Below are 27,849 nucleotides of genomic sequence, written 5' to 3' on the forward strand. Positions count from 1 at the left end.
TTAGGGAGCCGTTTAGCGTTCAGAAGAAAACTACTGTACAGGATGATGTTTGTTCCTTAACAGGGCACCGATTATGCAGAAATTACTTTAATATGGGGTTTAACCCCAGTAGTGTGTGTGAGTATCTCCAGCACCTCTAGTGCTCAACAGTACTGAATTGTGTTTGTTCTAATCAGACTTGATCAAGACTGTCTGCAGAAACACTTCACAATTCTCCCTTTGAGCATGTCATCAGAGAGGGAAAGCCCCGCCCACTAGTGCTGATCTCTCCCTCATTTGCATAAGGCCCCAATTACACCGCCAGTTAAACGTGACCCAATTCAGATTTTTTGCTCATATGTGACACAGATTGGATCTGTGACCGTGTAAACACATAAAAAGCACATGCATTCAGACATTCGGAGATCAGTTTCAGACCTCCTTCATATGTGGAAATAAATCAAATATAAATCGCATATGTGACAGTGCAATGATCATGTTACTAGACAGATCAGATTCTGCTTTATATGTCGATAAACTTGTGACAATGTGGTATTTCTCGTGTGTGTGGAGACGCCGACACGGTGAACAACAACAGCAACAGAGGAAACATGGAGGAGGAAAGTGCTCCCACCAGACCTGAGATCTCTCATACCCACAAATTCCTCTGAATGGTGGAGGACACCATATATAAACCACAGGCACAAGCTGCGATGACGGCGCTTTCCCTCCTCCTCTGCCTCAAAATCATATTAATGTTGAGGGAACTTTGCCTATTTCACAGAGCTAAAAGCAAGACAAGTTCTTCGACCGTGGCTAGTGGGGCGCAGATGCTAGAACCCGCCTTTACATGTGCGACGTAAATTGTATACCAAGTGTAAACACATGAATCAGATATGGGTCACAATATTTGTGTAAACGAACAGGCATAAAACAAATCGGAATAGGGCATCAAGACCTGACAGTGTAAGTGTGGCCTAAAAGGATTATAGATGGTGACACACAGACATCTGTAGCTCCGCCCTCTTCTGAAAGTGCACATCTCATTTGCATTTAAAGCCACCAAAACACCACAGGATTTAAAGGGCCATGAAACCCTCGTTTCAGCAGGGTGTTTTCACACCTCTACTTTGGAAAAAGTCAGAAAAGTGGGCGTGTCCAGCTGTTTAGGGGGGAGTGTCGGAGGAACTAAAGTGGGATGGTGTGGGAGTGCTTATTTGGGCACGCGCGAGTTTCAGAGTCAAAACACACACACACACACACAAACACACACACACACACACACACACACACACACACACACACACACACACACACAGGGGAGAAAGTGACTGTGTTTACATGGACATCTGTAGTCGAATTATTTGCCAAATGATTAAATGGTGGACTTTAACTGCAGTTTGGCTCTTTCATTCAGGGAATTCATTCATGCCCCTCATGACAAACGAGATATTTGATTCGAGGAACTGCTTTAAGCGTGTATTTTTCATGCAATGTTTGATACCGCACGGCGAATGAGAGAAAAAAACCCTCCGCATTTCCCGAAAAACTTAGATACACACGGCAGGTAGCGTCAGAAAGCCGCGTGTGTTATTCCGGTCACTAAATGTGGAGAAAATTCTACACGAGGTTAAAGTTTGGTTGTGGTGCTAACATGTTTACACTCGGTGCAATAGTTTGTTTGATACGAATAAAATACGAACTGAATAAACAAAGAGCACTGGTCGCTCACTTACCAAATCTGTAGAGACAGGACAATCACCAGCAACTAGAGCCGCGTCTTTATTAAGAGGAGACTACAAGCGAATCCAGATCTCAGCGTTTGCAGATGAGAACAGCTCTCAGGTAAACAATAATCCTCCTTAGACACGTAAGTTATTGTTGTGGAGCGTCGCGTACACTGTTAATCCACACGTGACTCCAGCTGCGCTCTCACAGAGAGAAAATGAAAACAAAACTTCACTGCAGCAAACTATAAAAGCAACACTTCACGCTTGTTTTGCCAACACAACGTGGCGTCTCTGTGGTCTAAACACTGTGACAGTAATGAATATTAATGAAGTTGCACAATAGAGCGCGCTGATTGGTTTGAACCAAGCCTTACTCATGCATTAATGCATCACACTGTAAGACGTAATAAGACTCACTCTGGCACAGACGTCCAGTCTGCACGCTGGAATACACGCTATTATGTCATGACCGTGACGCAGCTTCAAAAATTCGTTTCAAACCGGAAGTACGAATTTGCTTAAAATAACGCAAAAACAACCAATTTACACTTTTTAGTGAAATATAGCTGTCCTAATAGTGTTTTTAGCAGTGTGGGACACATATACGACTGTCAACAGCTCAACACATGTGTTTTGGTGTTTCGTGACCCTTTAAGGCTGAATGGGTCAGTTTCAGAGAGCTGGAGAACATTATATGTGTGCTATTCTCAGCTCAAACTCAAACACACACACTCTAGACACAGCAGAGATGCATTTAAATCTTGTGGAAAGGAACATGATTGGTCTCCTTTGAATGATCTAAAACAGGGGTGACCAAACTCGGTCCTGGAGGGTGAATGTCCTGCAAAGTTTAGTTCCAACCCCAATCAAACACATCTGAGCTAGTTAATCAAGCTCTTACCAGGCTTTCTAGAAACATCCGTGCAGGTGTGCTGAGGCAAGTTGGAGCTAAAATCTGCAGGACAGCGGCCCTCCAGAACTGAGATTGGGCACTCCTGACCTAGAATCATCAATGAGGGATCTGAACTACAGCTCTGTAACTGCACTAAAGTCTCTATAAGTCTCTTCAGTTTAATCTCTCTGCAAACATCCTGATGATTTCTTCTGTTTTCCTCCTCTCAGATCCGCTCTCCACTCCTCTTCTCTCCACGACTCCGCCCAGTTCTCTCTCCTCCACCGTTTCCATGGGCTTCAATCCCACTTCCGTCCCGTCGGTGACCTTTCACCCAGTGGGAGCCATAAACCGGGCTCCGGCAGGGCGTCCCATCACAGCCACGGTCCCGGTGACTGTCAGGCCCCCCCGCCGACCCCAAGGGCCCCGGACACCGATGTGTGAGGGCCGCGTGACTCGGGGAGTGCAGTGGCCCCCGACACACAGAGGAGAAACAGTGGAGAGACCCTGCCCCAAAGGATCTCTCGGTCAGTGTGTGTGTTAGGGCTGCGTGATATGGGACAAATGAGCATATTTAGTTTTGGTTTATGCAATTATTGATCAAACATCTTCTGAACTTTTTCCCGTATTACACCATCTATAACAAATGTTCAGTGTTTAACATATTTTTAAAGTGCACTATACTTATTATAATAACTGCAGGCGTGTAGTGGAGTCTAACAGTGACCACCATCAGGCTTCATGTAGATCATACAGTTTACATCAAGGCTACTGAAGGTCATATGCTAATGCTAGCTTTAAAGCTACACCGTCCTGCGGTGTGTGGTCATCGACTCCATCTAAAACTAATCTAAAAGCTTTTTTCAGGAGTTTGTGTTATAATTATTTGACATGCTAATTTCATTAACCGGGAGGAGTGAAGAATGCATGCATAAACCCATTTGGTCACACAGCTGGAGGATTAAAACTCTAGTTAAAGATGAGAAGAAGTGATTCATGTTTTAAATGGAGGCCGATGTGATGGTTGATTTGTTGAAAGAGGTGTGTGTGTGTGTGTGTGTGTGTGTGTGTCCACGTTTTCTCCTGCACTGAACTCTGAAATGCTGGAAAATCGACACACACTTGCTAGTTCTTCAGTGAACTCAGCTCAGCTTCACATTGTGCCGTGTTTGGTTTGGGAAGTTCTGTGTCTCTCTAAAAGTCTCTTATTTAATTTGCACCTGATCAAGCCAGTTTTAGTGGACGGCACAGTGGCTCAGTGGTTTGCACTTTAACCTCACAGCAAGAAGGGCGCTAGTTTAAGTCCCGGCTGAGTTTGCATGTTCTCCCCATGTTAGCATGGGTTTACTCCAGGAGCTCCGGTTTCCCTCACAAGTCCAAACACATGTGCTATTGGGCAATTGGTGAACTAAATTGGCCGTAGTGTATGAGTGTGTGTGTGAATGTGAGTGTGTATGGGTGTTTCCCAGTACTGGGTCGCAGCTAGAAGGGCTTCCACTATGTAAAACATATTTATGATTAAGTTGGCGGTTCATTCCACTGATAAATTAAGGGACTAAGCTGGAGGAAAATGAGAGAATGAGCCAGTGATGAGTGTTTTCCTCTTCTCTGACTGCTCTCGGTGTGTCTTGCAGGAATAGCGTCGTATCAGTGTATGTCCGATGACGTGGTCTGGAACCCTCGAGGTCCCGATCTCAGCAACTGCACCTCTCCCTGGGTCAACCAGGTCGCTCAAAAGGTAAGTCGGAGGTCATCCGGAAGAAAAACAACAGACAGAACAAGCCATGGCTGTCTCTGAAATCGCCCCTATACCCTTTAACCACTTAAACTCTGCGGACCCAGTACGTCATCGACTTTCGCTTTCAGATTTAAAGGGCTAGCGTTGCACCAGACCCCCGTAAGTGGTTTCGTTTGAAAGTGTAGAATCTATATTTTATGCACATATGCATCACTTTGGTTTTTATTCTACTGTATAAAAGTTATTTACACTTAAATACACAGTATTTTGGATACCCGAGCTGGGTATTTTACATTGGTTCATTTTTATATTTTTTTATATGACACATGTACAAGTTATAGCTCAAATGAAAGCTCTTGCCGGTGCTCATACGGTTCTAGCATTCTTTTTACTGAATTATATTCAGTAAAAAAAAGTGAAAACAATACATTCATGATCAATAAGCAGCCCCAGATAGCACAGACAGCTGTCATCTCTTACATTATGCTGTGCCCTTCAGGGCCATTCTTCTCTGTGTTTGAGCTGATGTGCATAAGTAATCCTTTTATATGTCTGATGTGATCCAAACACAGTGAATTATGTTTGATCAAACAAAAGAATAGTGAAATATGAAAACAATGATCGCTCCCTGTGGCTTGTACAGCACCTCTCATCAGTTGGAATACAATAACTTTTGCATAGATTATGGTGGAGACATTTTTCTTTTTTCCTATGATTACAGACATGTGCAGGAACCACCAACATTAATTACAGCACGCTAGACCACACACAACCTAAAAGATACACTTTTAAATTTGAGTTTATAAAAAAAATACAAAAAGCGCCTCTTTTATTAGGTGTTTATTATAACACAGACAATATATGCAGTTATTTTTAACACTTTCAATAGTGTTTTAAGAAAATTCAAAGGGTTTTCTTTAAAATGATACCAAATTTTTGCATTTACACCTCTGCATGTGGATTTGGGAAGCTTTTAAATTTGAGTAGGCAAAATCCAGGCGGAAATCCCCAAATAGCAGCAGAGTTTAAGTGGTTAATAGTGCACTATTTCAGGGAGCAGCCACTTTTAGTGGTGTCCCAAACCCTAGTGGAGGTTCTGAAGTGCACTCAATCAATTCCACAATGCACTTCAATAACAAGTCTACAACCCATGCACACTCAACAGCTAGAACAATCCCATAATGCACTGCAAAAGTTTGCACACTGAATGAATTCCTCCTTCTGACCACTAGATGGCGTCTAAAGCACGATCCTATCTGTGTTTAGTTTAAAAATAAAATATGATTTAATTAAAGTGATGTTTGTATACATGACAGAAATCAAAAGTCTTTGTTTCGCTACGAATAGACAAATCCTATTGGTTTATAGATTAAAAATGAAATATTATTTGTCGTTTAATTAAAGTAACATTAGAGGATGACATTTTTCGGGAAATCCCACGGGTCACGGGATACCTGCGGGATTGGAGTCATCTATTAATCACGGGATTGGGACAATACAGGATAAAATATTGACGGAAGCAGGAATCAACCAATAGGAAGATGACAAAAAAATTGCACCGCAATCTTTTAATATTTAATATACCTACAATGTAACGCAATTAAAAATGAACTACACGACCCAGAAGCCATCAGTGCTGGAGGGAGCAAACACCCGCGGAGAAACTGATGTGACGACAAATGATTTGCAGCGCAAAGTCAGACGTAATGACATGTCCATTAAATGAACAGAACTGTTCGGAAAGTCGGAGATATTAAAGATGTTTATGAGGAGATCTGTCTGAGGGATTTATCCACCCAACAAAACGCCACTCCTTCAGTGCACTCAGTAGTGCTCGAATCACTTCCACTCCTTTAGGTGGACTATAGTAGTGGACTAATGTAGGGAATAGTGAGTGAGGGTATAGTGGGCCATTTCAGATACAGCACTTCCACATGTACATAAGTATTAACATGAAAACATACCCAACCAACATCTTAACCAACTAGAGGCCAGTCGATAGGTATTTATTCAGGCTGATAATGATATCAGGGGGTAAAAAATACAGTTATTGATCGATATTATTTCAAATAAAATTCAAAAGAACTTTTATTCAACCAACAGGGGGCGATAAAAACCCACTAGGCTTCACACTAGATGCAGAATTATGGATTTTGCTCGAGTAAACAGTGCAAGTGTTCAGCTGGTGGATGTTCACATGTTGTTTCGCTGTAGATTAAGAGTGGAGAGAACGCAGCTCATATCGCCGCTGTGCTTGTCAATCACACCCGGGGGCGGGTCTATGCTGGTGATGTCACGTCCTCTGTGCGTCTGATGGAGCAGCTGCTGGACATCCTGGACTCACAACTGCAGGCGCTGAGACCCGGAAACAAAGAGTCGGCCACACGCAACTATAACAAGGTGCTCACACACCTGCACAGATGCACACACATCATAAAAACACACAGACATACACAGATACACACACATGCACACACACACTCTCTTCTCTCTCACAAAAACACACATCCACTCACACACTCATAAACAAACATGCACACTTACACACATACACAAATACAAATAAACACATACGCACACACTCACACATAAACAAACACACCCACACAAAGAATAACACACACATGCTAACTAACCACAAAGCACAAACAAACACACACACTAACACGCAGATGCACAAATACTCGCATACACACGTACTTGCACACACACACTCACAGAAACACACATCTACATACACACCCATACCAAAACATGCACATTTACACACATACATAAATACAGATAAACACATACACACTTGCACATAACAAAAACAAACACACACACACACACACACAACGAAAGAATAGCACACACAAATATGCATACACACACACACACACGCATACGCTTACACTTGCACACACACTCACAAAAACACACACTCACATATAAATGAACACACACACACAAGGAAAAACACACATGTACACAGATAAACACATGCTCACAAAACACACACATCCAAACAAACACACACACACACACATGCACAAATACACACATTCAGTCACAATTGCACACACACTCACAGAAAAACATCCACACAAACACACACACACACACACACACACACACACACACACACATCCTAACTAAAAAGATCCAAACAAACACACACACTTACACACACATGCACAAATACACACACATGCACAAAATACACACATTCAGTCACAATTGCACACACACACAGAAAAACATCCACACAAACACATACACATACACACACACACATCCTAACTAAAAAGATCCAAACAAACACACACACACATATAAGAAACACACACACATACACTTACCCTTGCACATGTACTTACAAAACCACACACACAGATAAAAACATACGGATACACACATGCTCACAAAACACACACACACACACACACACACACAATCACCTGGAAAGTAACTCAGTGTTGATGGTGTGTTTCAGCTCCAGAAGCGAGAGCGGACCTGCCGCGCGTTTATTCAGGTAAACATCCATCAGACGCTCACATAAACACACACGCGTGTGTATCAGTGTGCGGCGCCTCACCTGTGTGTGTGTGTGTGTGTGTGTGTCAGGCGGTGGTGCAGACGGTGGATAATCTGCTGCGTCTGGAGGCGCTGGAGTCGTGGCAGGACATGAACTCCACAGAGCAGTCTCACACCGCCACCATGCTGCTGGACGTGATGGAGAAAGGAGCGTTCCTGCTGGCCAACAACCTGTACGGCGGACACTTCAGCGACCGCGCGCCCAACGTCGGTACGACAGTTCATATGATCACACACACATCTAGTTTGAACTAAATTGGCCATAGTGTATGAGTTTGTATGGGTGTTTCCCAGTACTGGGTTGCAGCCTGAAGGGCATTCGCTGTGTAAAACATATGCTGGGATAGTTGGCGGTTCGTTCCGCTGTGGCAACCCCTGATGAATAAAGGGGCTAAGCTGAAGGAACTGTTGTAAATGTGAAATAACTCTAATCATTCAGCGGAGTGATATGGAGCTGTAATGCGCTCTAAACCTGCCGGAACTACTTTAGCTGACAATAACCAAACACCTGAGAGTGACCAGCAGCCAATCAGAATCCAGCATTCAACAGACCTGGAGTATAAGTGAATATTGTTATGATGATCGAATCCAGAGAAGCTGTATATTCATATGTGTGTGTGTGTGTGTGTGTGTGTTTCAGACCTGGAGGTGTATGTGCTGAACACAGAGATGGAGCTGAAGGATCTCTCCTTCCCGAACACATACGACAGCGACAGCACCATCCACGTGTCCTCATCCACCATCAAACAGTACAGCCGCAACGGTCAGTGTGTGTGTGTGTGTGTGTGTCAGTGTGAAAGTGAGTGTGTGAGACTGTGTGTGCATGTGTAATTGTGTCTGTGCATGGCTGTGTGTGTGTGTGTGTGTTTGTTTAAGTGTGTCTGGTCATGTTTGTGCGTGTGTGTCTGTGTAGGTCTCTGCATGTGTGTGTGACTGAATGTATTTGTACATCTGTTTAAGTGTGTGTGTGTGTGCGTGTTTATTAAGTGTGTCAGTGTTTCTGTTTGTGTGGGTGCATGTATGTGTGTGTCTGTTGTGTGTGTGTGTTTAAATGTGTTTGTGTATAAGTGTGTGTTGGGGGGTGCCAGTGTATGTGTGTGAGTGTTTGTGTCACTGTGTGTAGTGTATTTAGTGTGTGTGTGTGTATAAAGTGTATGTGTGTGCGCATGTTTGTGTGCTCCTGTGTGTGTTTTGTGTGTGTCTGTGCATGTGTGGCATGTATGTGTGAGTGTGTGTGTCTGTTTGTGCATGTATGTGTGTATGTGAATGTGTTTGTGTGTGTTTTACTGCCTGTGTATCTCTTTGTGTGTGTGTGTGTGTTTGTCTGTGGGTTTTAAGTGCAACATGGCCGGTTCGCTCGTCATCACCATGGCAACAGTCTCCATGGTCACTGGTCCTATGCCTGTTGTGTGTGTATGTCTCTCTGTGTGTGTGTGTGTGTGTGTGTGTGTGTGTGATGCTGCGGTTATTTTCAGGGCTGTGTGGGATCAGTTGCATTGATCGCAGCTAAATGTGTGCAGTAGTTCAGACTCGTGACTGTGCGCATGTGTGTGTGTTGCTGCTCTCCCTCAGGTCAGGTGAAGGTGGTCTTCACGCTCTACAAGAACCTGGGCGCGTTTCTGTCGACGCTGAACGCCACGCTGAAGCCGGACGCGGAGCTGCACAGTCTGGCGGTGAACACACACATCATCTCTGCGTCCATGAACAAAGAGTCCAGCAGAGTGTTCCTGACCGAACCTGTGCTGTTCACACTGCGCCATCTACAGGTGCATACACACACTGCACACACACACACATCTCACACACAGCACATACACTGCTGTAGACACACACACAGAATCAAGCCTGTATAGCAAAGAGACTGACCGATCCCACTGTGTGTGTACGTGTTTGTGTGTGTGTGTGTGTGTGCAGCTGGAGGATCACTTCAGCCCCAACTGCTCATTCTGGAATTACTCGGAGCGCTCGATGACGGGTCAGTGGTCGTCGCAGGGCTGCCGGCGTCTGCACAGCAATAACACACACACCACCTGCGCCTGTTCGCATCTCACCAACTTCGCTGTGCTCATGAACCACCAGCAGCCCACCGTGAGTCACACACACTTAATCTAGCAGCTAATCCTCTGAGCACTAACAGTTCCTCTGTAGAATTTTGCTGTCATTAACTGATAATCTGCGTGTTTAGGACTGATAATCTGGACGTTTACAACCGATAATGTTGGGGTTTATTACTGTAAATCTGGAGTTTTGTGACAGATAATATGCAGGTTTTAAAAATTAAACTACATATTTATAACTGATAATCTGCAGGTTTATAAAACATAATCTTGAAGTTTATAGCCGATAATCTGGAGGTTTATAGCCGATAAGCTGATGGTTTAAAGCCGATAATCTGCAGGTTTATAGCCGATAATCCGGAGGTTTAATGCCGATAATCTGGAGGTTTATAGCCGATAATCTTCAGGTTTAAAGCCGATAATCTGCAGGTTTATAGCCGATAATCTGGAGGTTTAAAGCCGATAATCTGCAGGTTTATAGCCGATAATCTGGAGGTTTAATGCCGATAATCTGGAGGTTTATAGCCGATAATCTGCAGGTTTAAAGCCGATAATCTGCAGGTTTATAGCCGATAATCTGGAGGTTTATAGCCGATAATCTGGAGGTTTATAGCCGATAATCTGGAGGTTTAAAACCGATAATCTGCAGGTTTATAGCCGATAATCTGGAGGTTTATAAAAATTAATCTGGAAATTTATAGCCGAAAATCTGCAGGTTTATGAAAAATGATCTGGAGGTTTAAAGCTGATAATCTGCAGGTTTAAAGCCAATATTCTGGAGGTTTATAGCCGATAATCTGGAGGTTTAAAGCCGATAATCTGGAGGCTTATAGCCGAAAATCTGCAGGTTTATGAAAAATTATCTGGAGGTTTAAAGCCGTTAATCTGCAGGTTTAAAGCCGATATTTTGGAGGTTTATAGCCGATAATCTGGAGGTTTAAAGCCGATAATCTAGAGGTTTATAACCTATAATCTGGAGGTTTATAACCGATAATCTGCAGGGTTATAGCCAATGATCTAGAGGTTTATAGCCGATAAATTGTAGGTTTATAAACAATAATCTACATGTCTAAAACCCTTAATTTGCAGGTTTATAACAAATAATTTGGAGGTTTATAACCGAAAATCTGCAGGTTTAAAGTCAATAATTCTCAGGTTTATAACTAATAATATGCAGGTTTAAAACCGATAATCTGTATGTTTATAACCAATAATCTGCAAGGTTATAACCCGTAATCTGCAGGTTTATAGCCGATAATCTACATGTCTAGGACCCTTAATCTGCTGGTTTATAATCGATAATCAGCAGGTTTATAGTCGAAAATCTTCAGGTATATAGCCGATAATCTGCAGGTTTATAATCGATAATCTGCAGGTTTATAGCCGATAATCTACAGGTTTATAAATATTCTGCAGGTTTAAAATCGATAATCTGCAGGTTTTTAACAGATATTCTGGAGGGTTTTTACCTGATAATCTACAGGTTTATATTGTATTATATGCAGGTTTATAATTTAGAGGTTTATAAATTTTGTATAATTTACAGGTTTATAAATTTACAGGTTTATTAATTTGCAGTTAAAATCAAGGTAAGCAATGCTTAGTTTGACCATTAAAATGGCTCTGTTTATGTTGAATTGTATGTCTCAGTATCTGGGCAGTGTTCAGGGTCTGATCTTTGTGCTGTGTTGCTGTGTTTTAGTATCCGGGTGGTGTTCAGGGCCTGATCCTGTTTGTCATCACATGGGTGGGGATGGTGATCTCTCTAGTGTGTCTGGCTCTTTGCATCTCCACCTTCTGCTGCTTGCGGGGTCTTCAGAGCGACCGCACTACCATCCACAAGAACCTGTGCCTCACACTCTTCATCTCACAGCTCCTCTTCCTCATTGGCATGGACAAGACACACTACACGGTCAGTCCAGCTGGACCAAACTAAACCACATCAGACTCGGCTGAATCAGACTAAACTAGACTAAATTAAAACAAACTAGATTTTATCACACTAAAGCAGACCTAACCAAACCTTATCAGATCAGGCAACACTTTATTAGACATAATCAGACTAAAACAAACCTCTTTATTACACAAACCAGACTTTATTAGATTAAACCAGACCATATCTAACCAACTGGACATGATCAGACTTAATCAGATTTATCAGAGTAAACCAAACTTTATTAGACCAAACAGGACTAAATCAGAGTTTAAAGGACTAAAACAGATTATCAGACGAAACCAGACTTTATCAGACTAGATTTTATCAGACCAAACCATATTTTAAAAAACTAATCTATATCAGACTAAACCAGCGTTTATCAGACTAAAAAAGGCTTTATAAGACCAACCCAGAGTTTAAAAGAATAAACCAGACTGAATAAGACCAAATCAGACCTTAGGAGACTAAACCTGACCATATCTGATCAAACTGGAGTTTTTCACACTGCAACAAACCAAACCAATCTTTATCAGACGTAACCATGCTAAGCCAACAGACAAAACCAGACTATATCAGACTAAAACAAACCATATCAAACCAAAACAAATTTTATTAAACCAAATCAGACTTTATTAAACCAAACTAGGCTTTATCAAATTTAACCAGACTTTCTTAGACAAAACCAGACTTCATCAGACCCAACAAGGCATTACCAAACCAAATGAGACTTTAGCATACAAACCCAGACTTTATCAGACTAAATCAGACTTTCAAACTTTATCAGACGAAACCAGGTTTTATCAGATTAAACCAGACTTTACCAGACTAAATCAAATTTTACAGATTAAAACAAACTTTTTTTGTTCAGACTAAACCAGACTTATCCAAACCAAACCAGATTTTATCAGGCTAAAACAGACTTTATTAGACTAAACCAGACTTAACCAAACCAAACCAGATTTTATCAGGCTAAATCAGACTTTATCAGACAAAACCAGACTTCATTAGACATAATTTAACCAAAATGAGACTTTATCAGACTTATCAAACTAAATCAGACTAAGATTTTATTAAACTAAACCAGATTTTATCAGACCAAACCAGATTTAATCAGACTAAACCAGACTTTAACAGACTAAACCAGACTTAATCAAACAAAACCAGATTTTTTCAGATTAAGCCATATTTTATCAGATTAAACCAGACTTTAGTAGAATTAACCAGACTTCATCAGACCCAACCAGACTTTATCAAACCAAATTAGACTTTAGTATACTAAACCAGACTTTAGCGGACTATCAGACTAAAACAGATATTTCATTTTTACAGACCAAACCAGACTTTATTAAACGAAACCAGACTTAGACTAAACCAGACCATATCAGATCAAACCAGACTTTATCACACTTAAGCAAACCAAACTTTATCAGACGTAACATGACTGAGCCACCAGACAAAGTCAGACCTAATCAGATTAGACCAAACCTTATCAAACCAAACCAGACATGATCAGACTAATCCAGACTTTATCAGATTATTTATTAAACTAAACATGACTTTTAGACCAACTCTGTGTGTGCCAAACTCTGCATTTATGTGTGTGTGTGTGTGTGTGTGCAGGTGGTGTGTCCAGTTCTGGCTGGTCTCCTGCACTTCTTCCTGCTGTCCGTCTTCTGCTGGCTCTGCATGGAGACGGTGCAGCTGTATGTGTTGATGGTGGAGGTGTTTGAAAGCGAGACGTCTCGAAGGAAGTATTACTACCTTTCTGCATACGGTTTCCCCACACTGGTGGTGGCCATTTCTACAGCCATCGACTACAGGAGCTACGGAGGAGCCAAGGCGTGAGTCTGCGCTCCACATGGGTCCTTCTTAAATGATCTGCTCATATAGAATGAATCTTTATTGTGATGAGTCGTCTCAGGGAGTGGTGTGTTCATTAGCACATGCACACATTGCACAGGAGGAGGAGAAGATTAGTTAATTATTCCAGTCTTCAGTCGAGTTTGAGTTGTTTGTTCATCATGTTAAAGACAGAGACCAATCATATGCACTCATCTGTAATCATTAGTAAACCAATTGGATTATTCTAAAGTCACTGTAAATAACCCGTCTAGCCTTGAAGAATCCCCCTTCCACACTGTCTACCCTTTTCCTCCTTTACCAGGGGGAGCTCTCGACAACTACCTGATCTCAGACCCCCTTACATACTCATTGACCAGACGGCATATAACTGCTGAGAATGCAGGTGATGAGGGAGGTGTCGCGGACGCTGCCCTCTTTATTCTGCCGCCCTAGGCAGCTGCCTAGGTCGCCTCTATGGACGTGCCGGCCTTTACCCTCACCCAAATAAAAATGTTTTAGATTAAAGACTTGCAGGGTTGTAAAAAAACATAGATAATATTTTAATCAAGCCATTTGATGAGCAATCAAGTACGCACAACGTGTTGATAGCACATCTTAATGAATTAATGCGCCTCAGGGATTTCCCTCCTCAGGGACACCCTTAAGTTAAATTACTTTAGGACTTTCATGCAACTGGGAACAGGTAAACATGAAGGATTACTCTCTCTTTCTTATAGCATTCTAGTTCTGATTTCTTTGTAGTGTGATCAATGTGTAGATGTGTTGAAATTTTAGTGATATTTCAGCAAATCCAATGAAATGATTTGAAAATAGATTCGAGTTCAAGGTCAAAGTCAGAAAAATGACCCAAACCCATCACCAGTGTGTTTGAGCATCTAACAGATCTCTTGTGTTGTGCAGATGCTGGCTGAGGGTGGATAACTACTTCATCTGGACGTTCATTGGCCCCGCCTCCCTCGTTATCCTGGTGAGACTCATTTAAAGGGACAGTGCACTAAACAATGAGCGTTTCCTCATCATTTACTCGCACTTGGGTGGTTCTAGACTTTTATTAGTTTCTTTCTAGTATTCAAGTGACATGTAAAGGCTAATTAGGGTAAAGTTAGTGTAATTAGGCAAGTCATTGTATAACAGTGGTTTGTTCTGGAGACAATCCAACACTAATATTGCTGAAGGGGTGAATAATAATGACCTTAAAATGGTGTTTAAAACGATTAAAAACTGCTTTTATTCTAGCCGAAATAAAACAAATAAGACTTTCTCCAGAAGAACAAATATCCGCTTGTTAAGTGGTGACGTGTTTGTGACGTATGCATACTGTTTCCAGGTCCAAGCTCCCATTCATTAGAGTGGAGAAATCATTCGTTTATGATCACGTTTTATTCCTATCACACATTAAAGTGAATTTTATATAAAGTCATAGTGTACACAACAATCTCTGGGCTTGCTGCATAACAAATACCAAAAATTTAACAATGTATAAAAATATTAATCACTTTCTGGCCATCGGATATTAGGCATGGACATATATACTGCGATCGGGATTTTCGAAAGTATTAAATCGCTTTGTAAACGTTTATTATTACCATTTCATGAGTCTCCCCGTTCAGCTGAATAAATCGCTTGGACCCAGAAGCTGCTTCGTGTGACGTCACACTTAATAAGCGGATTAGAGGAAATACTGTGAACAATTACTGAATCTGTTCGACACCATTTGGGAAATATTGAAAAAAAAACTCATAGGAGTTCCAATGATTGTGGCTTCATCTGTATATAGTGATAGTAACGTTCTCTTTTTCTTCATCTACTTGTTTAGCTGAATCTGGCGGTGCTGGTGATCACGGTGCACCGGATGCTCCGTCACTCCACCGTCCTCAAACCCGACTCCAGCAGATTCGACAACATCAAGTAAGAGCACATAATGACAGATGTAAAACAGCAGTGCGTGTGTGCTTCAGTGTGTGTGTGTGTGCTTCTGTCAGTCTATGGAGGCTCTAAATCAGGGGTCACCAACATGGTTACCCCAGCTTACCACAGCACCACATACCAGTAAGCTGCATCTCATTTTTTTTTGGCTATTCTTTTTAAATCACACTTGCATTGGCTGATATTTATCTGTTTCCAATCATTGTTGACAACTATTGTGAGAAATCATTAACATGATCAGTGTCTTCACATAGATGAATATCATTAATTATTAATAACATATAATTAAAAGTAAATTGAGCAAATTTGTTATTAGGAAGTGTGTATCAAACTGGTAGCGCTTCACATTAAACGATACCCAAGAATTAGCTCTCAGTTTCCAAAAGGTCGGTGACCCCTGCTCTAAATCTAAAACTCCACATCTATAATCCTCTTAGTCTATGCTGACATCATCTTCAGCAGCTCAAACACTCTAATGGTGAATGGACAGACGGCTGCTTCTCACTCAGGACTGCTGGAGATGCTAATGAGATGGCCACTTGTGGGCGGGTCTTTCCCCCTCTGATGACACGTACAGCGGGGGAATGTCAATCACAGTATTCCGCTGACTGTTATTGGCTGTTACCTTATTGAGTTCTTGTAGGATGGAGTTTGAGGAAAGTGTGTGGTGCTATGGGGAGAAGAGTGTGTATTCTGCAGGTGGTTTGTCAATCCCACTCACCTGTGTGAGGCACACACCGAACTGCCTAATGTTTTGATGTAAAGGTAAACACTAATGTGTGTGTGTGTGTGTGTGTGTGTGTGTGTGTGTGTGTGTGTGTGTGTGTGTGTGTGTGCAGGTGCTGGACGGTCAGCTCGGTGACGCTGCTCCTGCTGGTGTCTCTGACGTGGATCTTCGGTCTGCTCTTCATCAATGATAACAGTGTGGTGATGGCGTATCTCTTCACCTCCTTTAACGCTCTGCACGGCATGTTCATCTTCCTGCTGCACTGCGCCCTGCAGAAGAAGGTGTGTGTGTGTTTGTGTGTGGGTGTGTATGAATGTGTGTAAGCATGTGGGTGAGTGCATGTGTGTGTGTGTGTGTTTGTGACATTTTTAATAGAGAATAGTATCGAGTGTATATGTGTGCGCTCTAATGTGTTGCTCTGCTTTGTCCTGATCTGCTTGTAAATGTCGTCGTGTGTTTAACAGGTGCAGAAAGAATACAGCAAGTGTCTGCGTCAATCACCCTGCTGTGGCCACGCCTCCTCCACTGGTACCCATGGTTCTCTCAAGAGCTCCGCCCACCGGGGAAACAACCGCTATTATGGCGGCAGCCAATCACGGCACGCACCTGCACAGAGACAGGTAACGCCCACAACACAGAGATACACTGACAGACATAATAAAACTGCACAGAATACACACTTGTGGCCTGTGTGTGTGTGTGTGTGTGTGTGTGTAGAGCCGCATCAGGAGGATGTGGAACGACACGGTGCGGCGTCAGACAGAGTCGTCCTTTATGGCTGCAGAGATCAACAACACACCCACACTGACCCGAGGTGAAGAACACACACACACACACACACTGAACAATATTCGTAAATACAAAGTTTAAATGCAGCTAATGTCAAATAAACATGTTTTGTCAGATGCAAACATTAATAATATCATATTAAATATTCATAAGAGTGAATAAACAGAGAAACTTTGTTAGCTTACATTACAGATAACATTGGAATTATTCCAAAATCTTAAAATGTATATTTATAAAAAAATATTGGTAATAAATATTTTTTATAAAAACTCCCCGAACACATGTCGGCCACAACAGGAAATAAAAAAACTGCAACTGCGTTATTTGCATTATTTATTTTAACACGTTAAATATTTCCAATTAATCACGTGCGTAAACATGCTAATTTTGACTGCCCTAATATATATATATATATATTTATATTTACACTTTTGAACATATTCAACCCTAAACTAAACACTTATTTTTCAAAAAAATAAAGCTAGGGTCCGATACCTGGAATTGTTTAGGGCCCCCATATCACTAAGTCCACCCATGGCTGAATATTCATCATTAAATCACTGGAATAAATGATTAAATTAAATGATAAACTACTTTTGAACAGTTATTCTATAGTGCAATAACATTTCACAGTTTTACAATCTGTACTGTGATGAAATAAATGCAGCCTTTTTGAGCAGGAGAAGCTGATTTTAAAACATTTAACACTCAAACTGACCCCTAACTGTTGACCGGTAGTGGATATAAATATACATATATATATAGAACCATAAGAACATAACGAACTAAGCCTGACCTTTATTTTACTGCTCATGTTTTATCAGCAGCTGAATGCAGATGGGTTTCATAAAAATGCTGTATTTTTGACAAACTTAAAGAAATGCACACACATATAAATGTGTCTGTGTGTGTGTGTGTGTTTGAGTGTGCATATTTCACTGCCAGGAGACCCAGACTCACTCTTGATATGCATCAGGGCTTCCCTTGTCGTAATAACACAGTAATAATACACAAAAATCTTGTTAATGTTGAGGGTAAAACTTCCACACTTCACCCCCAGATGGCAGTGTTTCCCTCACAGCGCTGAATGTGTGTGTGTGTGTGTGTGTGTGTGTGCTCCTCTGTAAGCATCCTGCTGTTTCTCCTCAGGCACTATGGGTAATCACCTGCTAGCCAATCCAATGCTCCAGACCCGCTCTGGCTCCTCCCCTTACAACACCCTATTGGCTGAAACATTCAACCCCCCCTCACCAGCAGTTTTCAACGCCACTGGTCAGTGTGTGATGATGACAGACGTTCTGTGTGTGAAGCTGCGTCCCAAATGGCACACAATACACTATAGATTATAGACTTATACACTATGCATGTATATACTGTACACTATGCACTATACACTTATTCACTGTGCACTATACACTGTGCACTATACACTGTGCACTATACACTGTGCACTATACACTGTGCACCTATACACTACACTATTCACTATACAATTATACACTATGCACTATACACTACACTATGCACTAAACACTTATACACTATGCACTATACACTACACTATTCACTATACACTTATACACTATGCACTATACACTACACTATGCACTAAACACTTATACACTATGCACTATACACTACACTATGCACTATACACTTATACACTATGCACTATACACTTATACACTATGCACTATACACTACACTATTCACTATACACTTATACACTATGCACTATACACTACACTATTCACTATACACTTATACACTATGCACTATACACTACACTATGCACTAAACACTTATACACTATGCACTATACACTACACTATGCACTATACACTTATACACTATGCACTATACACTTATACACTATGCACTATACACTTATACACTATGCACTATACACATATACACTATGCACTATACACTACACTATGCACTATACACTTATACACTATGCACTATACACTTATACACTATGCACTATACACTTATACACTATGCACTATACACTACACTATGCACTATACACTTATACACTATGCACTATACACTTATACACTATGCACTATACACTTATACACTATGCACTATACACTTATACACTATGCACTATACACTACACTATGCACTATACACTTATACACTATGCACTATACACTTATACACTATGCACTATACACATATACACTATGCACTATACACTACACTATGCACTATACACTTATACAGTATGCACTATACACTTATACACTATGCACTATACACTACACTATGCACTATACACTTATACAGTATGCACTATACACATATACACTATGCACTATACACTACACTATGCACTATACACTTATACAGTATGCACTATACACTTATACACTATGCACTATACGCTACACTATGCACTATACACTTATACACTATGCACTATACACTTATACACTATGCACTATACACTGTACACTATGCACACTATGTACATTATGCACTAATAGTGAATATTGCATCTAGATTAGTGGAATAGTGCACACGTGTGTGGTTTGGGACGCAGCCAGTGTTTCCTGTAGCCGTGTGCATCTGTATTGACCTGTTTCTCCTCTCTCCTGTCCTCCTGTCTCTGTGAACTGTGAATCTGCAGGCACGTTCAGAAACTCAAGTATGGACACCAGTGTTTTCTCTGTGTGTTTCTGTCATGCTCTTCACCTTCACCTCCTGTTAGATTACATGTCATTTCACAGCAGGCATGAACATTTACCAGTGCTACACCACATAACATGTCTGTTACTCAGAGTTTATGTCTCGTTTCTAGTCTAAATATTTAAACCTTCTTAAATCAAGAAGCATTTTCTAGACAAGCCCAAAATATAGTCTTTTTTTCAGAAATATTGAAGTGTATAATCTAACAATGGGGGACGCAAAATAAAATAATCGAAAAGAAAAAAATGATTATTCTGCTTTAAAAATAGTCCGATTATTTTGCTTGTTTTGAGAAGAAACTCTCTGTATTTTGACTATTTCTGAAAACAAGACAATATTTTTGCTTGTCTAGAAAATGCGTCTTGATTTAAAAACATTCAGATATTTGGACTAGAAACAAGACAGAAGAGCATTTACACACAACAACTGGGGTTTCAGTCAGATATGCCAGTGTTTTCGGCATATTAGCATTAATAACAGACCAATTTGGGCAAGAAAATGCAATTAAAAAAATGTGGGAATTGAGAAAAAAACATCTCAGTTCAATAATGTCTAGGTTTGGGATAACCTGATGGTGAGTAAATAGGACATTTGTTTTTGAATGAATTCTTCCTGTAAATGCAAACTAATTTAGGTGTTGATTAGGAAAGAGTCACGCTCATCTCGGAATTAAACTAATTTAAAGATGCAGTAACACTTTAGGTCACAATTCACTAACCATTAACCAACAGTACTGGCTTAATAAGTGTCTAATTAGCTGTTTATTGTGTCTAATTATATGTTTATCTTTTGGATGAGATGTTAAACCGAGGTCCTGACTCTCTGTGGTCGTTCGAAATCCCAGGATGTCCTTCGAAAAAGAGTAGGGGTTTAACCTCGGCATCCTGGCCAAATCTGCCCACTGGCCACTGTCCATCATGGCCTCCTAACCCTCCCCTTCATCACTCTGTCTCCTCTACACCAATCAGCTGGTGTGTAGTGTGCAGTCAGGTGGATGCTGCACACTGGTGGGGGATGAGGAGATTCCCCCTTATGTGAGGAGATTCCCCCCTAACCCTAACACTACGGCCAGTGTAGTTGATCAGTTCCCCTATAGCACATGTGTTTGGACTGTGAGGGAAACCGGAGCACCCGGAGGAAACCAACGCCAACACGGGGAGAACATGCAAACATGTATAACGCCAACTGACCCAGCTGGGACTCGAACCAGTGACCTTCTTGCTGTGAGGCCACAGTGCTAACCACTGAGCCACCGTGTCACCCAATGAACAACAATAATAGGCAGCCAGTGGTTAATATCCTGAATTATGACGTAAACTAAAGAGTTACCAAACATGCATTATTATATTTACACATTCATACATAAGCTCATCCAGCACCAGTGAACATTCCTAAAACCACAGCACATCTAACTGGACTATTGAAACATCCCAACACTGCAAAACATGCTCTCTCACGGGGAGTTTTAGTCTTGTTTCTAGTCCAAAACTCTAAAAACTCTTATATCTAGAAGCTTTTTCTAGACAAGCAGAAAATATTGTCTTGTTTTAAGAAATAATTAGTCAAAACTAAGTGAGTGTTTCCTTAAAACAAGCAAAATAAAAAAAGCAAAAAAAATCTTGCTTTTGATTTTGATATTAGATTATTTTGCTTGTTTTAAGGAAAAGCTAACTTAGTTTTGACTCAATATTTCTGAAAACAAGACAATATTCTTTGCTTGTCTAGATAATGCTTCTTGATTTAATAATGTTGAAATATTTGGACAGAAAACAACACACAAACTCTAAATCAGAAATGCATTTTTAGCAGAACACACTTCCAAACTTGTAAAACATGTAATTGAGCCTTTCTGTCTGTGTCCTGCAGAGGGCACTCTGTCGCGCAGCCGGGAATCCTGTGGCCTGGAGGGAGTTCGGCTGAACGGAAACTACAACAACAGCTATTCGCTTCACGGAGGGAGCTCGGATCTCCTCGGGGGCGTTCCTGTAGGATCAGGGGGCGTGTCTGGAGAAGTAAGCCCCGCCCTTTTGACTCCAAGAGGGGCGGAGACTTCCAGCGGATTACGGCGGAATCTTTCTGATGCAGCGGCGCTGGAGAAAATGATCATCTCTGAGCTGGTACAAAGCAACTTGCGTCCTTCAACCGATCGCTATGGAAACGGTACAAATTCAACAATGCATCGGCAAGATTACGCGACATCAACAAGTCATCGAGAGCCTCCGCAGAGGCCGCTGCCCCGCCCACCGCCGCCGCCTCCACAGGACGAGGAGGAGCTTTTATATAAAGCCTTAGAAAAGCCACGCCTTCCAGACAAACCACGTCTACCCGATAAACCCCGCCTTCCTGATAAGCCCCGCCTCTTGGAGCACGCCCAATCGGTGTTCTACCAGAGCGAAGAGGACTCGGAGAGCTTCTCGGCGGAGATTACAGACAATGTGGGCGGGGCTGGGCCTGACTCCGCCTCTTTGTACGCGCGGGACCGCGATTCATCCTATCCCGACAGCAGTCCCGAAGCGCTGACGGTAGAGCCGCACCCCACCCTCCCGCCGGACGAGCTGTATTTCAGCGCAGGACGCCAAGCGCACATTTCGGCTTTCTACCAGCCTCCGCCCCGGCGGACCAATGAGGAGGCGCGGCTGGGACTGCAGCCCTCGCAGGGGGACGGCGACGGACAGATGCAGCTGGTGACCAGTCTGTGACTAGGGCGATGGTGACCGGGACACCAAGATCTGGAGGAGGACCACCACGGTGGACGACGTCTGCATCAGCATCAAAACACCACGGCGGATATCTAGAAGAACTCTAGAGTGTCTGCTTACTGGACAAAATCTGAAGAAATGAATATAGTTTCCTCTGGTTTTGTGCTCAGTGTTGAGTATTGAGTGAGATCCGTGCAGCAGGATGAAGCTCAGCATGATTAATTCTGCACACTGCAACAAAATGAACATCTCAGTTCAAGAGTTTGACTAGAAATATCTCAGAACTCTTAAATCAGGAAGCATTTTCTAGACTGGTTTGGATTTGAGTCTAGTTTAACACTGGTTTAAGTCTTAATTCCAGTCGAAATGTCTAAAAATTTTTAATTTATTGAGGATATTATTGACTTGTTTAAGATTTTCAGTCTTGATTCTGCTCTAAATATCTAAAAAATCTCTCATCTAAATGAGTTTTCTAGACTCATTAAAAATGTTTAGTCTTTATCCCAGCCTAAATATCTAAGAATTCCTAAACCAAGAAGCATTTTCAAGACTGGTTTAAGATTTGAGTCTAGTTTAACACTGGTTTAAGTCTTGATTCTAGTCTAAATATCTAAGAAATCTTAAACCAAGAAGCATTTTCGAGACTGGTTTAAGATTTGAGTCTAGTTTAACACTGGTTTAAGTATTGATTCTAGTCTAAATATCTAAGAAATCTTAAATCAGGAAGCATCTTATTGACTAGTTTAAGATTTTCAGTCTTGATTCTGCTCTAAATATCTAAAAATTCTTACATATAAAAGCATTTTCTAGACTATTTTATGAATTTTATTCTTAATTCAAGTCAAAATATCTACAAATTCTTAAATCAAGAAACATTTTCTAGTCTAGTTTGAAATTTGAGTCTAGTTTAACACTAGTTTGTCTTGATTTTAGACTAAATATCTAAATAAAAATCAGGAGGCATCTTTTTGTCTAGTTTAGGATTTTCAGTCTTGATTCTGCTCTAAACATCTAAGAATTCTTAAATCAGGACGCATTTTCTAGACTGGTTTAAGTCTCGATTCTAGTGAAAATGTCCAAACAATCTTAAATCAGAAAGCATTTTATTGACTAGTTTAAGGTTTTAACTCTCAGTCCTAGTCAAAATATCTAAGATTTCTTAAATCAGGAAGAATTTCCTAGACTGGTTTAAGATTTGAGTCTAGTTTAACACTGGTTTAAGTCTTGATTCTAGTCTAAATATCTAAGAAATCTTAAATCAGGAAGCATCTTATTGACTAGTTTAAGATTTTAGTCTTGATTCTGCTCTAAATATCTAAAAATTCTCATATAAAAGCATTTTCTAGACTATTTTATGAATTTTATTCTTAATTCAAGTCAAAATATCTACAAATTCTTAAATCAAGAAACATTTTCTAGTCTAGTTTGAAATTTGAGTCTAGTTTAACACTAGTTCGTCTTGATTTTAGACTAAATATCTAAATAAAAATCCTAAATCAGGAGGCATCTTTTTGTCTAGTTTTGGATTTTCAGTCTTTATTCTGCTCTAAACATCTAAGAATTCTTAAAACAGGAAGCATTTTCTAGACTGGTTTATGATTTGAGTCTAGTTTAACACTAGTTTAAGTCTTGATTCTAGTCTAAAAATGCAACAAATCTAAAATCAGGAACCATCTTTTGACTAGTTTAAGATTTTAATCTCGCTCCTAGTCGAAATATCTAAAAGTTCTTAAATCAGCAAGTATTTTCTAGACTAGTTTAAGATGTTTAGTCTTGATTCTGCTCTAAATATCAAAAAATACTTGAATCTAGAAGCATTTTCTAGACTGGTTTAAGACTTGAGTCTAGTTTAACACTGGTTTAAGTCTTGATTTTAGCCTAAATTAAAAAAAAATCTTAAATTAGGAAGGATTTTATTGCCTAGTTTAAAATTTTCAGTTTTGATTCTGCTCTAAATATCTCAGAATTCTTAAATCAGGAAGCATTTTCTAGACTAGTTTATGATTTGAGTCTAGTTTAACACTGGTTTAAGTCTTAATTCTAGTCGAAATATCTAAACAATCTAAAATTAGGAAGGATTTTATTGACTAGATTAAGATTTTCAGTCTTGATTCTGCTCTAAATATCAAAAAATTCAAAGCATTTTCTAAAAAAAATAGACTATTTTACGAATTTTATTCTTCATTCAAATCAAAATATCTTAGAATTCTTAAATCAAGAAGCATTTTCTAGACAAGTTTAAGATTTTTACTCTTAATTCTAGTCAAAATATCCACAAATGCTTAAAATTATAAGCATTTTATAAGCTATTTTAAGCTTTGATTTTAGTTTAAGTCTTGATTCTAGTCGAAATATCTAAACATTTTAAAATGAAGTGATTTTTTAATTAAAATAAGCACAATAATCTGCCAATGGGGCCAGCAAATAATCTTATTAAAAAGCGAAAGCAAGATTATTCAGCTCACCTCATTGTCAGATTATTTCACTCGCTTAATTATTAAACTCTCTTTATTTTGACTCATTATTTCTGAAAACAACACAATATTTTCATCTTGTCTAGAAAAAGCTTCTTGATTGAAGAGTTTTTAGATATGTTGACTCAACAGCAAGTCAAAGACTCTGAGTAAGAGGAGCATTTTTTGCAGTGTGGGATTACAGAGAAAGCTCTTCTTCACCTGCTGCTATTGAAGATGATGATGATGATGATGATGAAGGCGGTGTCGGCCTCCTCCTCCTCCACGTCTCTGTCTCCTGGTCACCCGAACACCACCCTGCTCATCTCACTGCCATTCAAGCACATCCATCCTTCTGTCCTTTCTGAGAAGAGTTCTTCTTATCGGGTAGTTTCTCCTCCATCCGCACATCCTCCATCTCGTCCCTGCTGAGAAGAAAAACAGACCGCTATGGGGGCAGTTCACTCAGAAATACACATTTAATCAAACTTCGATTGACACAAACCTGCTGCTTGGTTGTTCTGTTGAGCACAAAGGAAGATGTTTTGAAGAATGTCGGATTCAGTGACTTTTTTGATATTCGTTTTTCCTACTATTTCAAACATTCTTCAAACTATCTTCATTTGTGTTCAACAGAAGAAGCTAAACAGCCAAAAATGCTGAGTTTTTGTCTTGTTTCTAGTCCAGATGTCAAAGAATTTTTAAATTAAGAAGCTTTTTTTAGGCAAGCTAAAATATTGTCAAAATGAAGCCAGTTTGACTTTAAAACAAGCTAAATAATCTGCCGGTGGGTAAGAAAAATAATGTATTTCAAAGTGAAAACTAGACTGTTTTTCTTACCTCATTATCAGATTATTTTGCTTGTTTTAATGAAAAACTCACTTCATTTTGACTCATTATTTCTGAAAGCATCACAATATGTTTAGCTTGTCTAAAAAAAGCTTCTTGATTTAAGAGTTTTTAGATATTTGCACTAAAAACAAGACTAAAATTCCCAGTATGCAAGCAGTTTTTGGCAGTGCTCAAACCTGTTTGAGTTTCTTTCTACTGTTGAACACAAAAGAAGATAGTTTGAAGAATGTTAGAAACTGGTAACCATTGACTTCCATAGTAGGATAAAGAAATATTATGGAAGTCAGTGGTCTTACTTCTTTATCAATATCTTCTTACTTCTTTTATCAGCAGAAGTGAGAAACTTTTGAAGCCACTGGAGGGAGAGTAAACCATGAGTAAACGTGAGTTTTGGGTGAACTATCCCTTTAAATCAGACTCTGTCTGGTCTGTGTTTTATTCCCCGGCAGGATCTCTTCATTCAGGGTGGTGTTGTGCATGAGTGTCAGACGTTTATCAGAATGTGACAACACTTACACCAGAGACTGCAGCTCTTTTACATGCCAAAAAAAACAACAATCGCTTACACACAGCTGCTGTCGGGGTCACGCTCCCACCATCACAGAGGTCAAAGGTTACCAGTCAAACACTGCAGAAGCACGCTTACTGTCTTGTTTCCAATACAAATATCTAAACAGTCTTAAATCATGAGGCATTTTCAAGACGAGCAGAAAATATTGTGTTGTTTTCAGAAATAGTGAAGTGAGACGAGCAGAACAATCTGCTGAGCAGGTCAACAGTCTTGTTTTTGCCATTCCACTCTGCCTATTGGCTGATTATTTTGCTTGTTTTAAAGTCCACATGAGCTCAAAATTAAGCATATTGATTTTGTCAGCTCACATTGCTGGTTCTGTGCTGAATAATTCATCTGTGCAGGTCATTGAGAACAAAAAAACGGTTTTCCCTTAATGTCGAAAGCTGAAGATGCACTTCCTGTTTGTGTTCAGTTAAATCCTGATTAGATGGTCAGACATCCCAAACTGGGAAAAGTAGTTTCCGGGAGAGACAGAGATGATTTGTGGGAAGGTCAAGGGAGAGTGGGTACCTGGAAACCAGGGGGGGATTGGGGGTACGGTGTTGACGTATCGAAAGAGCGGTGGGGGCGTGTGCGCACAACGTATCTGAAGAGCAGGGGGGAGGGGGTGTTGACGTATCTAAGGAGCGGTGGGGGCATGTGCGCGGCGTATCTGAAGATCGGTAGCGGGGGGTGTTGACGTATCCGAAGAGCGGAGGGGGGTTGTTAATGTATCTCAAGAGTGGTGGGGAGGAGGGGTGTTGACGTATTTAAAGAGCAGTGAGAGCGTGTGTGCGCGATGTATCTGAAGAGCGGTGGGGGCGTGTGTGCGCGATGTATCTGAAGAGCGGTGGGGGCGTGTGCGCGTGACGTATCTGAAGAGCGGTGTGGGCATGTGTGCGCGACGTATCTGAAGAACGGTGGGGGCGTGTGTGCGCGACGTATCTGAAGAACGGTGTGGGCGTGTGTGCGCGACATATCTGAAGAGCGGTGGAAGCGTGTGTGCGCAACGTATTTGAAGAACGGTGTGGGCGAGTGTGCGCGACGTATCTTAAGAGCGGTGGAAGCGTGTGTGCGCAACGTATCTGAAGAGCGGTGGGGGCGTGTGTGCGCGACGTATCTTAAGAGCGGTGGAAGCGTGTGTGCGCGACGTATCTGAAGAACAGTGGGGGTGTGTGTGCGCTACGTATCTGAAGAACAGTGGGGGCGTGTGTGCGCGACGTATCTGAAGAACGGTGTGGGCGTGTGTGCGCGACGTATCTGAAGAACGGTGGAAGCATGTGTGCGCACCGTATCTGAAGAACGGTGTGGGCGTGTGTGCGCGACATATCTGAAGAGCGGTGGAAGCATGTGTGCGCACCGTATCTGAAGAACGG

At 40.9% G+C, this 27,849-nt stretch overlaps 1 protein-coding gene across 3 annotated transcripts in view; it reads left to right on the forward strand.

Annotated features, from left to right (window-relative positions):
- Window positions 1-27,849, forward strand: part of adgrl1b (adhesion G protein-coupled receptor L1b) — a 58,878-nt gene that overhangs the window by 29,397 nt on the left and 1,632 nt on the right. Inside the window, 19 exon segments of one of the 3 annotated variants that reach the window (NM_001443433.1) lie at window positions 2,832-3,128; window positions 4,236-4,339; window positions 6,554-6,739; window positions 7,818-7,856; window positions 7,949-8,129; window positions 8,559-8,681; window positions 9,491-9,684; window positions 9,833-10,006; window positions 11,678-11,887; window positions 13,532-13,752; window positions 14,675-14,741; window positions 15,591-15,682; window positions 16,540-16,708; window positions 16,892-17,047; window positions 17,145-17,241; window positions 18,366-18,488; window positions 19,858-19,875; window positions 21,783-23,160; window positions 23,794-26,332. In NM_001443433.1, the coding sequence (NP_001430362.1) occupies window positions 2,832-3,128; window positions 4,236-4,339; window positions 6,554-6,739; window positions 7,818-7,856; window positions 7,949-8,129; window positions 8,559-8,681; window positions 9,491-9,684; window positions 9,833-10,006; window positions 11,678-11,887; window positions 13,532-13,752; window positions 14,675-14,741; window positions 15,591-15,682; window positions 16,540-16,708; window positions 16,892-17,047; window positions 17,145-17,241; window positions 18,366-18,488; window positions 19,858-19,875; window positions 21,783-22,615 (3,284 nt within the window). In that variant the 3' untranslated portion in view covers window positions 22,616-23,160; window positions 23,794-26,332. 3 annotated transcript variants of the gene reach the window in all.

This window comes from Danio rerio, chromosome 1 (assembly GCF_052040795.2).
Source record: "Danio rerio strain M-AB ecotype USA chromosome 1, GRCz13ab, whole genome shotgun sequence".
Taxonomy (NCBI): Eukaryota; Metazoa; Chordata; class Actinopteri; order Cypriniformes; family Danionidae; genus Danio; species Danio rerio.